The sequence below is a fragment of the Mobula birostris genome, chromosome 2 (genome assembly GCF_030028105.1).
Source record: "Mobula birostris isolate sMobBir1 chromosome 2, sMobBir1.hap1, whole genome shotgun sequence".
NCBI classification, from domain to species: Eukaryota; Metazoa; Chordata; class Chondrichthyes; order Myliobatiformes; family Myliobatidae; genus Mobula; species Mobula birostris.
In genome coordinates, this window is record NC_092371.1 from 65,814,705 (window position 1) to 65,831,466 (window position 16,762).

The window sequence follows — 16,762 nt, forward strand, 5'->3', positions numbered from 1 at the left end:
CACTCTCACCAGACTTGAGGGGTAGCCATGGGCCCCAGCTATGCCTGCCTTTTCGTTGGTAATGTAGAACAATTCATGGTTCAAGCCTTCACTGGTAACACTCCCCTAATCTTCCTGTGCTACATGGATGACTGCATTGGTGCTGCTTCATGCACCCATGCTGAGCTCGTCAATTTCATCAACTTTGCCTACAACTTCCACCCTGCCCTTAAAGTTACTTGGCCCATTTCTGACCCCCCCTCTCCCCCCCTCTCCCCCCCCCTTGTGGATAGCCAAATGCTTTTTCCCCTGGGCTGAAATGGCTAACGTGAGGGGGCATAGTTTTAAGTTGCTTGTAAGTAAGTACAGAGGGGATGTGAGGGGTAAGTTTTTCACACAGAGTAGTGGTGCATGGAATGCACTGCCAGCAACGGTGGTAGCGGTGGACACGATGGGTCTTTTAAGAGACTCTTAGACAAGTACATGGAGTTTAGAAAAATAGAGGGCTATGCAGTAGGAAATTCGAGGCAGTTTCTAGTTACATGGTTACATGGTCAGCACAATATTGTGGGCCGAAGGGCCTGTAATGTAGATTTCTGCGTTCTATGTTCTATCTAGGGATTCCTGCAGCTGGCAAAGGCACTTCATATGCAAAGGGTGAAAACTGAGAAAGAAGGAACGTAATGGTATTCGGAGTTCAGAGTTCATTTCCAGTGTCGTCTGAAAGGAGATTGTATATTCTCCATCTGACTGCGCGAGTTTCTTCGGGTGCTCTAGTTTCCTCCCACAGTGCAAAGATGTACCGGTTAATAGGTTAATTGGCATTTGTAAATTGTCTAGTGATTAGGGTAGTGTTGAGAAGTTGGATTCTGGGACGGGCCTCGGGCCAGAAAGACCTGTTCCTCGCTGTATCTCTAAGTAAATAGTGTGTTTTACTTTATCATATCCACAACGTGTTGCAAAGTACATTACAGTTTGGCTTCCAAACTGTAATTGTTACACTGGTAAATTTGGTGGACATTTTGTTAGTAGTAGAATTCCAGTGAACAACACAATTACATCTGTTTTGTTGTATCGACTTGAAGAAAGTACAGTGACCAGGGCATCTCGTGGTTTGGTTTGTGGGATTTTCTGTGCATTTTGAGACAAAGTTTCATTTGTGTTTCAGCTTGACAAACACTACTTCAGTACTACGCTGTCAGCTGCGTTTATGTAAAATAGAAAAAGGCCGAGGAATGGCTTAAGCAGATAGCTTTTCTCACTAAGAACAAGTGGAAGGAATGAATGACCTGTTTCTGCATTGTATTAATCCATGATTATGTGCTGGAGGAATGAATTTTGCATCTGCAGTGGTCTGGCTGAATCTTAATGGTTTTGCCTGTCCATGTGAAGAGTTTCCCCAGGAAAAGTGCTGAAATGTGTCATCATTGCAAAGCAACAAGTAACTAAACTGTCTTGCAGATCCAACGTAATAACAAAAATAATGTGGAAATAGTCACTCATTATCAAGAAATTACAACTGGCACAAATGGCTTTACTTTGGGTTTACAGAACTGGCAATGACACTGACATTGACTGCAGGAGTCCTACCCTAGTTTGTCCAGAATGCATCACCTCATTCTTATCCAAGTTGAAATCCGTATACCATTCCTCAGCCCATCTGCTTCACTGATCAAGATCTCTTTGCAATACCTTCAAACCTGCTTCACTATCACCAAGAACCCCTAATTTAGTATCATCATCAAACTCGCTAATAATGCATGTCCATTCATATCCAAGTCATTTACATAAATAATGAATGAAAGAAGTCCCAACACTGACTCTGGGGGCTCCCCACTCCCACAGGCCTCCAGTTAGAGAATCAGTCTTATTCATCACCCTCTACTTCCTATCATTGAGCCAGTTCTGAATCTACCTCATTAGTTTCCCTGAATCCAATAGGATCTAAATTTCCGGACCAGCCTGCTATGCAGGAGCTTGTCAAAGGTCCACGTAGGCAACATCCACTGCATTACCTTTATCCATTCTCTTGGCTAACTCTTTGGAAAAGCTCAAAGGTTTGTTGAACATGACTTCCCATGCATCATACCATACTGACTATTCCTGATCAGACCTCGACTTTTCATGTGATGTTAAATCTTGTTCCTCACCTTGTTCAAGGAGCTATGTGCAATAATCTCAAGCTTTAAAATAAATTGTTTCAAGTGCATATGGAGCAGAGGGGGAAAGATTAAAATGTTTGAAGTAGCAGAGATATAGCCATTACAACATATTTTAATTTTGGTTCTGCAAAACAATAAATAGACTGTTGTGTCTCAGCAGAAGACCTTTCAACCACTGGCTGTATTGCCTGATGAAGATTCCCTTTTGTCCCATTTTTTCACAGCTTCTCTCTCTCTCTCTCTATTTCTTCTGGTTATTAACCATACACTTATAAAATAACAAGAGTTACTAACTCTGCTTCTGGTAATATTTTATTTTCAAATATATATTAAAAAAAATGCTCAGTGTTTTGATAAAGTTTCATATCTTTTAGGGGAAAATGGTATGTTAATTAGCAACATGTCTAATGGGTAAATTTGATGATTTAAGTAAAATAACAGTTAAAAATAAAGTTTGTGGTTTTATTTCTGGTTTACCAGTGATCCTTCTGGTGAAGGTAGTGATCAGCAGAGCTTTACAGGGAAGTATAGACTAGAGTCCTAACTTAAACTGAGTTAGATAACCTACGTTAAGATCATGCTTGGCCAACAACAACAAAGACTTGCACTTAAATTAAGCATCCAAGATAATGAAATATTCCGAGGCATTTAGCACAAATACTTCCAAATAGTTGTTTTTCAAAAAAAACACGACGCTGCAAAGTATTCCAGTAGGTATAATTGGGTTTGCCAGAGCTGGAGATTATAAGAAGGCAAAAAAATACTGCAAATACTGAAATCTGGAATAAAAAAAAACGAACATTGGGGAAAAACTCAGCAGGTCAAGCAGCATCTGTGGAGGCAAAAGATGTTTTAGGGTCGTGCATCAAGGATCAACTTTATTCAATGTATTAGGAATTTGCTGTGGTATGTTGGCACAACAGGCAACAAAATACAACAACATTCAACAATTATTAAAGAATTGTATGAAGTTCAAAGTAATGGAAATGAAAAAATGCATGAAATACATAAATACCAGCAGGCACTTACAATGTAAACAGAATTATAACAAGTGGTTTGAAGTGTTTACTGAGGCAATAGAGGGGGTGGGGTGGTTGATTTGAATGGTTGATCAGATTAACTGCTGAAACTTTTAAGAAGGTGTGAAGTTTTTGCTTTAACAGTCATATAGTGCTTTCCAGAAGGATTCATTGACTTTTGCCTTCACAATTGCTGCTTAAACCACTGAATTCTTCAAGGATTCTGTTTATTTTTGTTGGAGGTTGTTCGGGGTGAAGAGACAGCTCAGGAGACAGTGAGTTAGGGGAAGGAATTCCGGAATGAAGAGAAAACACAGACACAAGTGTTATGAGAGCTTAAATTGCCAGAATTGGAGGTGTGAAAGTATTAGTCTTGTCAGTGTAGAGAGGTTGCAGAGATGTATTGGGGAAGCTGTGTCTCTGAAAGCAAAGTTGAGTACTTAGCATTTGTCAAATTGTTGGATAGAGGCCAAAGTACATCAAAAGGTCAGGAAGATTTTGTGAGTTAAATTATGGGCAGAATTGAAAGAGCTCAAGTCTATGTACTGTAGGCGATCGGAGAGTGGTCTGCACATTACATTAACTAGCCTGGAAACGACAAAGGTGTGGATCACAGTTTCAGCAGTGGATGAGCTGAGGGAGGACAGGTTTATTGACGGAGCTTGATTTAACTTCGTCAGCCATAACATCAAGGCTCAGAACTATCCAGGTGATGGCGTGCATGGCCCAAATTACTCCAGATGGATCTGATGATACGAACCCATGCTCGGCTCCATTACTCTGTACTGATTAAAATCATAGAGGCTGGGAGCAGAAAACAAACAGGTGTTCAGCACTATTTGCCTGTGTTTGACCAGCCTCTCTTTCTCTTCTCGCTCTATCGTCGAGCAAGAGGTCCTGGGGTCTTGGGTCCCACGCTGCCAGATTTGGGAGCGGTTGTTGCCCTGCAGCCACTGGGCTCTTGGATGGTCTTCACTGGCCTCAGCCCTGAACTGGCTCCGCAGCTGCTTATTAACCTTTCGGGACTCTGCTGTTCATGTTCCGTGTGCTATTTGTTTACTTTTTCAAAGCTATTTTCGTGATTTGTTCCCTTTTGCACACTGGTGGTCTTGTGTGTGTTTTGTGAATTCTATTGTGTTTCTTTCTTTTGTGTATGCCTGCAGGAAGATGAATCTCAAAGTTGTATATGATGTACATAGTTTGATAATAAATTTGAACTTAATCCAGTTTTCTGCCAAATATTTTCCAATCAATATCCCTTTGTATAAGGTGTGTAAACATAGAGCGGTACAACACAATATTGATCTTTGTGCAAACTTTTAACTTTCTCCATGGTCAATCTAATCCTTCCTTCCTATGTAGTCAATAGATATCAACTTCTCTTTCATATATGTGTCCATCGAATAGTCTCTAAGATGTCCCTAATTTATCAGCCTGTAAGACCACCCCCAGCAGTGTGTTCCAGACACTTAACAGTATCTGTGTAAACAAAAACCTACGTCTGACATCTCCCCTAAACTTTCCTCCAATCATCTTTAAAAGGATGTCCTCTGATATTGGCCGTTGCTGCCCTGGGGAGAATGGCACTGGCTGTCCACTCTGTCTATGCTTCTTATAATCTTGTACACTTCTATCAAGTAGCCTGTCACCCACCTTCACCTTAAACAGAAAAGCTTGCTCATATTTTTCTCATAGACATATTCTTTAATTTGGCAGCATCCTAATTAATCTCCTCTGCACCCTCTAAAACTTCCAAGTCCTTTCTATAATAAAACGAACAGAACTGATCATAATACCCCAAGATAGGGCATATACTAAGATAGTGAGTATAAATAGTGATAGTGAGTATTCTGAGGTTCTACTTCAGTGTATAATTCATGGTCTGACTACAGCTAATCTGTGCCCAACCTGTCCATTAGCATTCTGTTTTCTTAGTGTGACCTAGTTATTGCCATGAATATCACAGCTTTGTACAATACATACCATTTCTATGCTTGGCATTCCCTTACATCATAGAAAACAACCATTTTGGCTAATCCATTCTATGCCAGCTCAAAAGATAATCTTACGTCCCTGTCAATTTCAAAGGTTCATTTTAATTTCAGAGAACGTGTACAGTATACATCCTGGAATTCTTACTCTTCACAGATACCCAAGAAACCAAACACCCATAGAATGAATGATAGCAACATTAAAGCTCTCTCTTTTCCCCCCCCCCCTTCACACAAGCAGCATCAGAAGTGTCAACCCACCTCCTCCCTCCCTCCTTGTGCCAGCAGGAGCACCGACCCACTCCCACCCCAACCTCCCACCATGCAAGCAACAGCAGAAGCCCCCCCCCCCAAAGACACCTTGATCCAGAGTCCATCAAAAGAACAGCCCATAACCCAGGACTTTGGTATCTCAGACAGGCTGTCTCTTCGCATTGAAGGAGAGAGAGGTCGCTCCCGCAACAATGAGAGCAGAGACCTGCATTTCACTGCTCCGATGTAATCCACTTTCCGCACATTCCCATCAACTCCTCCAAGATTCTTCCACTCCCCTGCATACTCAGGACAACTTGCCATGGCCAATTAATCCATACACCCACTTGCTTTTGCAAGGTGGGAGGAAATCTGAGCACCCAGAGGAAACTATGCAGGCGGGGGAGAAGGTGACAGCTCTACACAGACCACCACCATGGGTGGTCAGGATCGAACTCTGAAGCGGGAGCAGTGAGGCAGTAGCTCTAACTGTGCACTGAACTGCCAGTCCATTTGAAGACACGCAGGATGGTGATGAAGGATGGTGATCACTCTCCACCATGAAGCCAGCTGTTTTCTCGGAATGGAGACTTGCCTCGGCCAAACCCAATGTGTAGCTAGGAGCTACTGGGTTTTGGTCAGGTAGCCACATGAAGAAACTTGGATAAGGGAGTATAATTAAAGATACTGGGGTGGCACGGTAGCATAGTAGTTGGCACAGCACTTCACAGTACAGGTGACCTAGGTTCAATTCCCAATGCTGCCTGTATGTTCTCCCCATTTCCTCTGGCAGCTCTTGTTTCCTCCCACAGTCCAAAGATGTACTGGTTGTGAGGTTGATGGGTTATTATAAATTGTCCCATGATTAGGCTAGCGTTAAATTGGTGGCTTGTTCTGCGGCATGGGTGGAAGGGCTTACTCCACACTGTAACCCAATAAATAAATAAATATTGGACAGTATGTGATTTAGAAGATCAGTACATGCAGAGACCATCACCATGATAGAGGAGCGATTGTAGTCTAGAGGCTAGAAAGTTCAAAGTAAACTTATTATCAAAGTACGTAAATGTCACCATATACTACCTTGTGATTCATTTTCCTGCAGGCTTTCAGGGTACAGCAGAGGTGTACAATAGAATCAATGAAAAACAAAAGGGAGCCTGACGAACAACGAATGTGCAGAAAGAAGATAAGCTGTGCAATTTAAAAAAAACCATAAGTAAATAAATAATACAGAGAACATGAATTGTAGAGTCCTTACAAGTGAGTCCATAGGTAGTGGAATCAGTTCAGAGTTGAGGTGAGTGAAATTATCAATGGTGGTTCAGGAGCCTGATGGTTGAAGGAGAGTTTGTATGAAGGAAAAGAATACCTGTTAATGCTCCCCCCTCCTAGCGACTCTCTGCTGACTGTTAGTCCATCAAAAGACATAATCTGTGTTCATACTTTTATGTCCTTAGGGTGTCTTATCAAAGCCACTGAGTCAAGGAACTGAATGAGGGTTTTTTAAAATATAACTGGACAAACCTGCGTAGGTAATGTTGGCAAGAACGAAAGGTCTTTAAGAGGTCACTAATCTATTTCTGTGTGACGTCAAACAAATGTCTAGATACTGCACTTGTTCGAGTAAAATGTCGTTTTTCTACAATAAACATTTGTCTCTTTTATAATCCCCTCAGGTTCTTTCTTAAATGTTTTTTTAAGTGTGCAGAATGGTCCATAAAGGAATGCAAAATTAATTGGTTGCTCACCTCAGGCTACAGAGGGACAAAGGACAATACTACTATTTCCGAGTGATCAAATGGGCAATGGTGTTTTCATTTCTATCATTTGTTTGTGCACAATTTTTAATGGAGGAGGATGGAGAGGGTCACAGACAGAAGCTTCAGGAAGACAATAGGTGTTAATTAAACCAAGTAAACATTGAAATAGCTGAAGTACCCAAATTCAGATTCATTTATTTATCACATGTACATCAAAATACAGAGTATAATTCATTATTTGTGTTAACAACCAACACAACCTAAGGTTGTTGCCGGGGCAGCCCACAAGTGTTGCCACACGTTCCATTACCAGAATTGTTCAGCAGAACAACACATGCAACAACAACAGCACAACCAACACTGGAAAGCAAACTCCCTCCTACCCCCTACTTGTACACACAAACAGTCTCCAAATCCCAGAAAAGGCTGTCTGCAGGCCTCCAGCCTCTAGTGGACTTGCAGACTTGTAGACATTGGGCCTCTGACTTCCCCAGTGGATTCACAGACCGGTCAGCTGAAATAAGTAAGCCTTCACAACTCTTTATCACCCAGTACCATTACCACGTATCTTTAAGTTTTGCTTGTTACAACCATAAGCATTCCTTTGTTGTCTCTACCTTTTCCTTTTTCTGAAACTTAATATATGCTTGTTTTTTAATTAATTAATTTTTATCTTTAATGCTTTTTATTTAGAGATGCAGCAGAGTAACAGGCCCTTCCATCTCAGTGGACCTGTGCCACTTAATTAGCACCCATATGTCAAATTATCCTGCTAACCCCAAGCGTCTTTGGAATGTGGGAGGAAACTGGAGCACCCAGAGGAAACCCACACGGTCACAAGGAAAACGTACAAACTCCTTAAAGAGAGCAGCAGGAATTGAAGCCAGGTCACTTGTGCTGTAATAGCATTACTCTACTATGTGGACTCCAGAGTTGGCCAAAGATCATCAAACCAAAAGCATGAACTTAGTTTCTCTTTTCCCTGATTCTGCCTGATCTGCATACTTACAGCATTTTTGTTCTTTTAGATTTAGGATTGTTCCAGCACCATCAGGCATTTTTTCTTCAATTAATTGAAGGGGTATCCTTTGCTAAAGGAAGTATTTGACATTATTCTACCTGTCAAATATCCAGGAGCCAATACTGGATGACTCACAAGTCTAAACTCCCATCCAGTTCTCCTTTTAAGAGACTTGGGTGGTGAAAATGGTGTCCCCAAAACAATCAGCAACACTTTCGTTGGTACCACGTGTATATTTTACCATCGAACATTTTCATTCCAGTTCACACCCTTTCTGGCTTGGAAATATATTACTCCTTCACCAATGCTGGGTCTAAATTCTGGTTCTCCTTACCCAATAGCATCCGAGTACCCTACCCAAAGTTGTCTTCAGCAGAAAGACTGCAATGCTTTAGGGGCAGAAAGAAATAGGCAATAAATGCCTGCTTCAATGTTCAAAATAAGTTTATTATCAAAGTACATAAATGTCACCACATGCTTCCCTGAGATTCATTTTCTTGTGGGAGTCACAGTAGAACAAAGAAATATGACAGAAACAAAGAAAAAATACACACAAAGAAAGACTGACAAACAACCAATGTGCAATAGAAGCCAAACTGTTCAAATTACAAAATAAATAAGTAATAAACAAATAATATTTAGAGCATGAGTTATAGAGTCCTTGAATGTGAGACCATAGGCTGTGCATTCAATTCAGAACTGTGTCAGAGTCCATAGGTTGTGGAATAGTTTCAGTGTTCAGTAGATATATCTATGCTGGTTCAAATCCCTGATGGTTGAAGGGTAATAACTGTTCCTGAACTTGGTAGTGTGGGACCTAAGGCTCCTGTACCTCCTTCCTGGTGACAGCATTGAGATGAGAGCATGGCAGGGACGGTGGGGCTCCCTGCTACCACACTGCTCCTTGCAGATGTGCTCAGTGATGGAGAGGGCTTTTTTTTTTTGTGATGGACTGAGCTGTATCCGCTACCTTTTATAGACCTTTCCATTCTTGTGCATTGGTATTTCCAGACCAGGCCATGAAACTCAACAGCCATATTCTAAAGACTGAATAGAGCTGGGGTTATGCATCCCATGGTTAATGATAAGGCCCCATAGCATAAAGGTTGGGAACTCCTGGAATAGAGAGAGGTCTGTGATGTCATAACATCACAATGCACCTAGATAATGGATCTTAAATTTGATAACAGTACCTGTGGTAGAAGTAGTCATCTACCATATGGGGGGGGGGGGGGCTTTAAATTTGAACTTTTGACAATATTTGGACGTAATCAAGTTCATTAATTTTGAGCAGAAATGCTGGAGGAAAACCACTGCTTTCCTACAACGCAAATTAAATTACAATAGGTTTGAAATTTTTTTTTTGGTTCCCATTTTCCATAATTATATTTGGCCTCTATTCCACAATTCTCAGCATTTTATATTGTACACATTTGGTGACTTAATTTACTGTTTTATTTTGTGATGCTCTGAGAACTTTTACGGGTGTGTTCATAGTTCAAGCTAAATTCATCATCAAAGTACATGTATGTCACCATACAAACCTGAGATTTGTTTTCTTGCGGGCATACTCAATAAATTCAAGAACCACAATAGAATCAATGAAAGACTGCACCCAACAGGATAGACAAACAACCGATATGCAAAGGACAACAAACTTTGCAAATACAAATGGGAATAAAACAATAAATATCGAGAACATGAAATGAGGACATCTTGAACGTGAATCCACAGGTTGTGGGAACAGTACAGTAAAGGGCGAGTGAAGTTATCGCCACCTAGTTCAAGAGCCTAATAGTGGTGGGCTAATAACTTTTCCTGAACCTGGTTGTGTGGATCCCGTACCACCTTCCTGCTGGTGTCAATGAGAAGAGAGCATGACTTTGGTGGTGATGGTCCTTGACGATGGAAGCTGCTTTTCTGCAACAGTGCTGTATGTAGGTGTGCTCCATGGAGGACGTTACCCATAGGCTATATCCACTACATTTTGTGGGATTTTCCATACCAGGCCATGACGTAACCAGTTACTATACTCTCCACACACATCGATAGAAGTTTATCAAAGTTTTAGATGTCATGCCGAGTCTTTGCAACCTTCTAAGGGAGAGGAGGTGAAATGATAACCCCAAGGAATATAAAGTTGCTGATCCTCTCCATCTCTGATCCTCCAATGAGGTCTGGCTCATGGACCTCTGGTTTCCTCTTCCCGAGGTCAATAACCAGCTCTTTGGTCTTGCTTCCTCCAAAATGTTGATTTGTCCACCACCTTTGATTCAGCCAATGACAGTGATGTTGTCAGCAAACTTAAATATGGGATTGGACCAGTGCTTAGCCTCATAGTCGTAAATATAAAATGAGTAGAGTGGGGGGCTGAGCACACAGCCTTGTAGTGCAGCTGTGCTGATGGAGATTGTGGAGGAGATGTTGTTGCCAGTCCAAACTGACTGGGGGTCTGCAAGTGAGGAAATAGAGGATCCAATTGTGCAAGGAGGTATTGAGGCCAAGGTCTTGGAGCTTGTTGATATGTTTTGAGGGAAAGATAACATTGATTGCCAAGCTGTAGTTGATAAAGAGCATCCTGATGTATGCATCTTTGCTGCCCAGTTGTTCTGGGGTTGAGTGAAGAGCCAAAGAAATGGCATCTGATGTGAACCTGTTGTGCTGGTAGATATATTGGAATGAATCCAAGTCACACCTCTGGCAAAAGTTTCATCATCAACCTCACAAAGCACTTTATCATAGTGGATGTAAGTGTTGCTGGACGATAATCATTGAGGCAGGTTACCATGTTTTTGGACTCTGGTACAACTGAAACGCCTTTGAAGCAGGTAGGTACCTCAGACTGCTGAAGTGAAAGGTTAAAGCTGTCGATGAACATACCAGCCAGTTGATCAGCACAGGTCATTAGTTCTCAGCCATCTACCACATCTGGGCCGGATGCTTTTTGTTGAAGGTTGTGTTCCACAGTTTGTACCTTTTATAAAGCTAAGGTCACTGGGCTTATTGACGAAGAACATCATGATGTGAACGAAGGATGCAGTGATCTGACATACTATAAGGGAATTTCAGCATTTCATGCCTCAGGAATTTACTTTCAGTAGTAGATTATGTTCAAACTTTTAAATCTAGCACTTTGACCAAACTTTAGTTGATTAGCCTTAATGTGGCCTGATCTGAAATATTGTTAAATTTGTATTTACAAGTGCACAGATGTGGATATCACTAGCAACACCAACAATTATAGCCTATCTGTCATGCCTCTTGAACTGAGGTTGAAATTACGATTTAACTGTATTGGTAGGTCTATCGTCAAATGTAGGCCACATCACGTGAGAATGATCCTTAACAGATAACAGTGAACCATATAGATCTTAATGACAATTTAACTGCTTAATGGTAGCCATTACTGAGACCAAAGTTTTGTTTTATTACCAGAGTATATTTCAAGTCAAGTCAAATCAACTTTATTTTTATCTGCACAGGTACAATAACATACCGGTAGAATGAAAAACTTGCTTGCAGCAGTGTCATAGGCACATGGAACATAAATTAAATATAAATTACTCAAAATAGTGAAAAAAATGTATATAAATAAGGCATTAGTGCAAAGGAGCACAATCAGAGACAAATTTATGGCTGTTTCTACCTGAGCTAGGATTGAGTTGCGCAAACATGAGAAAACCAGCAGATGCTGGAAATCCAAAACAACATGCCCAAAATGCTGGAAGAACTCATCCCCAGGCAGCATCTATGAAAAAACAGTAAACAGTTGATGTTTCAGGCCAAGACCCATGTTCAGGACTGGAAAGGAAGGGGAGAAGTCAGGATAAGAAGGTGGGAGGAGGAGAGGAAGAAGTACAAGGTGGCAGGTGATAGGTGAAGATTGGAAGAAGGAGAGGAGGTATAGTAAAGATCTGGGAAGTTGATTTGTGAAAGAGATAAAGGGCTGGAGAAAGGGGAATCTGACAGGAGAGGACAGAAGACCATGAATTGAGCACACCTGTTCAAGAACTTGACCATTGTAGGAAAATTGGTGTTCTTCAACCTGGCTGTAATTCCTTGAATTGAAATTCCCAGATCCATGGAGGGTTTTAAATTTGTGTCTCTGGATCAATGTATGTGAATTCCAACTGCTACTCCCATAACGAGACTACCATGCCATCAATCTTCTCAGTCCATTTTCCAAGTGGCTTTTTGGTTTGTTTTACTATGTTAAATGCACTATCAGCATGAACTACTGTTACTTTATATCAATTGACTAAAAAAAATTGCTGAGCAATTCCATTTACTGGTGCAGCTAGCATGTGAAACTGCAGATTTATCATTACTGTGGAAAATTTTACAAGGTTACATCTATTATAACATTCTTATTGTTTTCATAAAAGTTGATGTTAAAACTGGCAGTTGTCCATTCAAGCAGAGGAAATGAAATTTACCTGCAAACTATAACTCTAAGAAAACTGTTACCACTGTTAGTAATTATAGTTTTCATTCTGTAGGTTTAACAATGGGGAGTAGTAAGAGCAAGCTGAAAGACCCATCTCAGAAACCAAAGGCTGGAGACAACAGCATTTCTTCCAGTACACAGAATCTACGTTATGTTCTTGAGTCATCACAAGAATCCCACACAACCCCTGCTAAAACGTCAGGTGTGGATGAAAACAGCTCCACTATCACACCATTTGGAGGGACCACGGAATTAACACTATTCGGAGGAGTTATCTCATCTAATGCATCTTCACCGTCGCAACGAACGGGCCAATTGGCAGGTTAGTTTGGGAATGGGAATTGTGCCAGGGGTCACAGAGAGGGGAGTACTTTTGAACAATTAATTCATAAATTAATTTTGAAATGTTACCTTTTTAAAATTGAAGAGCTTACCTAGTTATGGTGCTAATTATTTAATAACCTAGGTTAACCATGATCCAGTATATGATTTTGACTGATTGTAGCACAGATACAAGAGAAGAAAATTAATTTAGGGGCTGTATATGGTGATATATCACCATTTGGGAATTTGAAAATGAATTTACTTTGAATTTAGGGATACAATATATAATCCTTGGCAAGGGGTTTTGTGCTGATCAACCAGCATGGCACTAGGGCCAAACGTTTTAAATTCTGAGGAAAAATTACATACACCAGGCTTGTATTTCCTTGAATGAAGAAGAGGGAGATGTGTTTGTATTTTAGTTTTAAAATGCTGAAAGGATTTGATAAAGCAGATTGAGTGAAGCTGTTCACTTTACTGGTATAATCTTTAAATTGGATCTGGGTCTTTTTGGAGTGGTATTCGAATTCTTCAAAAATGTAGTCAAAATATAGAATTCTTCTTTAAAGAGGCTCAATTAATTGGAAAATATTCTGAATCTGAGGTTGATGTATTTTTGTCAGGAAGGTTCTTTAATTTCAGGAACAAATGTAAGTGATGCAGTTAAGGTATTCAGGAGCTGGAAAATGACAGAATAGTGAAACAGGCTAAAGTCAATTGTTAATCTATTTTTTTGACCTTCAGACAAAACACTATAATGAGTCTAAATTTCCCTATTTTATTGACACGTGCATACTGCTAGTTCTTTAGCACTGATGGAAGTCCACTTCATTCTTGGCCAACACTAGACATATAAGTTGACTTGCTTAACATTTGGTCACGTCTTGCTTTCTTCACAACAGTTGTTGGATTTGCTTACATGACAAAAGCAAATGTGCAATGTCATAAATTCATCAACTGGAAGATGTTTATTTGTTGTTTTAGAGTCAAGTAACCTCAGAACCCCAAATTTCATTTCTGAGCTGACCTGACCTTGCCACAGCACACTTGTATCTTGATTAGCTTCAGTCTCAGGAGGGGAATGTTGCCTCATTAGCCCTGTGCCTGGTCTTCCACATTGTTGTTGAAAGTGGACAACCCATTTGAATTCTGGTGGAACCTTTCGAGATTCAGTGAGCAATTTTGGAAATAATTGACACCAGACAGCAATTTGCTGAAGCCCAGCCTTCTGCATCCTACCCTTGCTGAATAATCTTGAGTCAGAGCTTTTAAACAAAATATTAAGCAGCTTTCAGTCAGCAGTTGAAACAAGCAGCATTTGCACCACATAGGTCATTAATTAACACTCACGATCACAACTCTAATATAAACCAGATGATTTCATCATGTGACATTTAATTCCGGAAAACACCCATATGATGTCAAATCACAAAACACTGGGATATGTAACACCTTCCAGTATTAAAAGTTACTAGATTTGCTTAGCTGAGTGGCTCAATGTCATTAGGCTCCAAGGAAAATATTTACTTTTACATCATTTTGTGTTGAACTAATCTTATTTCTAAATTAAGCAAAAAAGACTTCAAACGATGAGGAATGTTTGAACAAAAAGACTTCCGTAATGAAATAACCACAATGAGAAATGCCACGTGTGTGCCACTATTACAACAAAAATGTAATTGAGGAAGGAAACCCAGTTCCAGTGAGTGGAGGCAAATTTTTGGAAAGAAGCACCAATCTACTTAGCTTCCAGACCAAAACATATTATACAATATCAGACCATAAGATATAGGAGCAGAATTAGCCCATTTGGCTCATCGAGTCTGCTCTGCCATTTCATCGTGGTTCATCCAATTTTTCTCTCAGCCCCAATTTCCTGCCTTCCTACCATATCCCTTCCTGCCCTGACCAATCAATAATCTATCATCCTCTGCCTTAAATATACATAAAACATATATGGCGAAGAATTCCACAGATTAACCACTCTCTTGCTAAAGAAATTCCTCCTCATCTCTGTTCTAGAAGGACGCCCCTCTATTCTGAGGCTATATCTTATAGTCTTTGACTCTCCCACCGTAGGAAGCATCCTCTCTGCATCCACTGTATCAGTCTTTCACCACTCGAAAGGTTTCAATGAGGTCACCCTTACATTCTTCTGAATTCCAGTGAATACAGGCCCAGAGCCATCAAACGCTCTTCATATGGCAAGCTATTCAATCCTGGAATCATTTTCATGAACCTCCATTGAGGCATCTCTAGTTTCAGCATATCCTTTCTAAGATAAGGGGCCCAGAACTGCTCTCAGTGCTCCAAGTGAGCCCTCACCAGTGCTTTATAAAGTCTCAATATTACATTTTTGCTTTTATATTCTATTCTTCTTGAAATGAATGCTAACATTGCATTTTCCTTCCTCACCGCAGACTCACCCTGCAAATTAACCTTCAGGGCCATTTAGTCAACCCTTTGATTTCTTCCATCAAAGTGCATGACCATACAATTCCTGACAGTGTATTCCATCTGCCACATCTTTGCCTACTCTCCTAATCTATCTAAATCCTTCTGTAACCTCTCTACTTCCTCAAAACTACCTGTCCCTCCACCTACCTTTGTACTGTCTGCAAACTTTGCAACAAAGCCATCAATTCCATCATCCAAATCATTGACATTTAACATAAAACGAATCAGTCAAAACACAGACCCTTGTGGAACACCACTAGTTACTGGCAGCCAACCAGAAAAGGCTTCCTTTGTTTCCACTTTTGGCTTCTTGCCTATCAGCCACTGCTTTATCCATGCTAGAATCTTTCCTATAATACCATGGGCTTGTTAAGCAGCCTCGTGCGGCACCTTCTCAAAGGCCTTCTGAAAATCCAAGTACGCAGAATCAACCTCTTCTACTTTGTCTGTCCTGCTTCTTGTTTCTTCAATGAATTCTAACAAATTTGTCAGACAAGATTTTCCCTTGAGGAAATCATGGTAACTGGCCTTTTTTTATCATGTGCCTCCAAGTACACTGAAACCACAGTCTTAAACAATCAACTGCAACATCTTCCTGAAGAACGGAGTGACATTTGCAACTCAAAGAAAACTGGCTTGGAGCTCTGCTTTTTAAATCTTGAACACGGACCTGACTGGAAGGTAGCTCCTTTTATCTGCTGCCTCTTACTGATGGTCAGTCCACAACTTAGAGAATCTCTGCCTTTAAAATTTCAATCACCACCCTGATTTTACAAAGTAGCTCTTTTTATACACCCCTGATGTGGATTGTCTAACTCCTAATATTACACATCACTGCCTGATTTGCAGTTTTTCACCCCAGGCTGTGTGGCCATATGGTTTGGTCACTATTGTTCTTCATTTTCTGCATTCCAAGTAGGCGTTTCCTTTATTTCTATTTCTGTCTATCAGCCATGTTTCCCCACCACTTCTGTTAAACCTATCTCACTCCCTCCTTTCCCAATTTGAGTTTCTCTCTTTTCACCTCATTACCCCACCTTACTCATTTGACTGTAAAGCACACAGCTCTTACATTCATTTAAAAAAAGCCATCACAAACAAAACAACAATGCAAGCTTTTAGAGGATTTTGCTAAATGATCTTGCTTTTACTGATTTAAGAGAGCACAAAAAACAGGAGCAAGAGTAAGCCATTAAGTTGCTGAAACCTGCCACACCTTTCATTGTGATCATGGCTCTTCTAGGCTAGCTTCCCACAGCACTCAATTCCTCACTCTTTCAAATATATACAGTACCATGCTAAAGTTTCAGGCACATGTATATAGCCAGAGACTTTTGCACAGTACTG

General features: G+C 40.5%; 1 protein-coding gene across 2 annotated transcripts in view; it reads left to right on the top strand.

Annotated features, from left to right (window-relative positions):
• LOC140187157 (proto-oncogene tyrosine-protein kinase Src-like) overlaps positions 1-16,762 on the top strand; it is a 223,432-nt gene that overhangs the window by 83,829 nt on the left and 122,841 nt on the right. For both annotated transcript variants that reach the window (XM_072242161.1, XM_072242170.1), the window contains exon 2: positions 12,687-12,956. In XM_072242161.1, coding sequence (XP_072098262.1) covers positions 12,695-12,956 — 262 coding nt within the window. In that variant the 5' untranslated portion in view covers positions 12,687-12,694. The remainder of the gene's footprint in view (positions 1-12,686; positions 12,957-16,762) is intronic.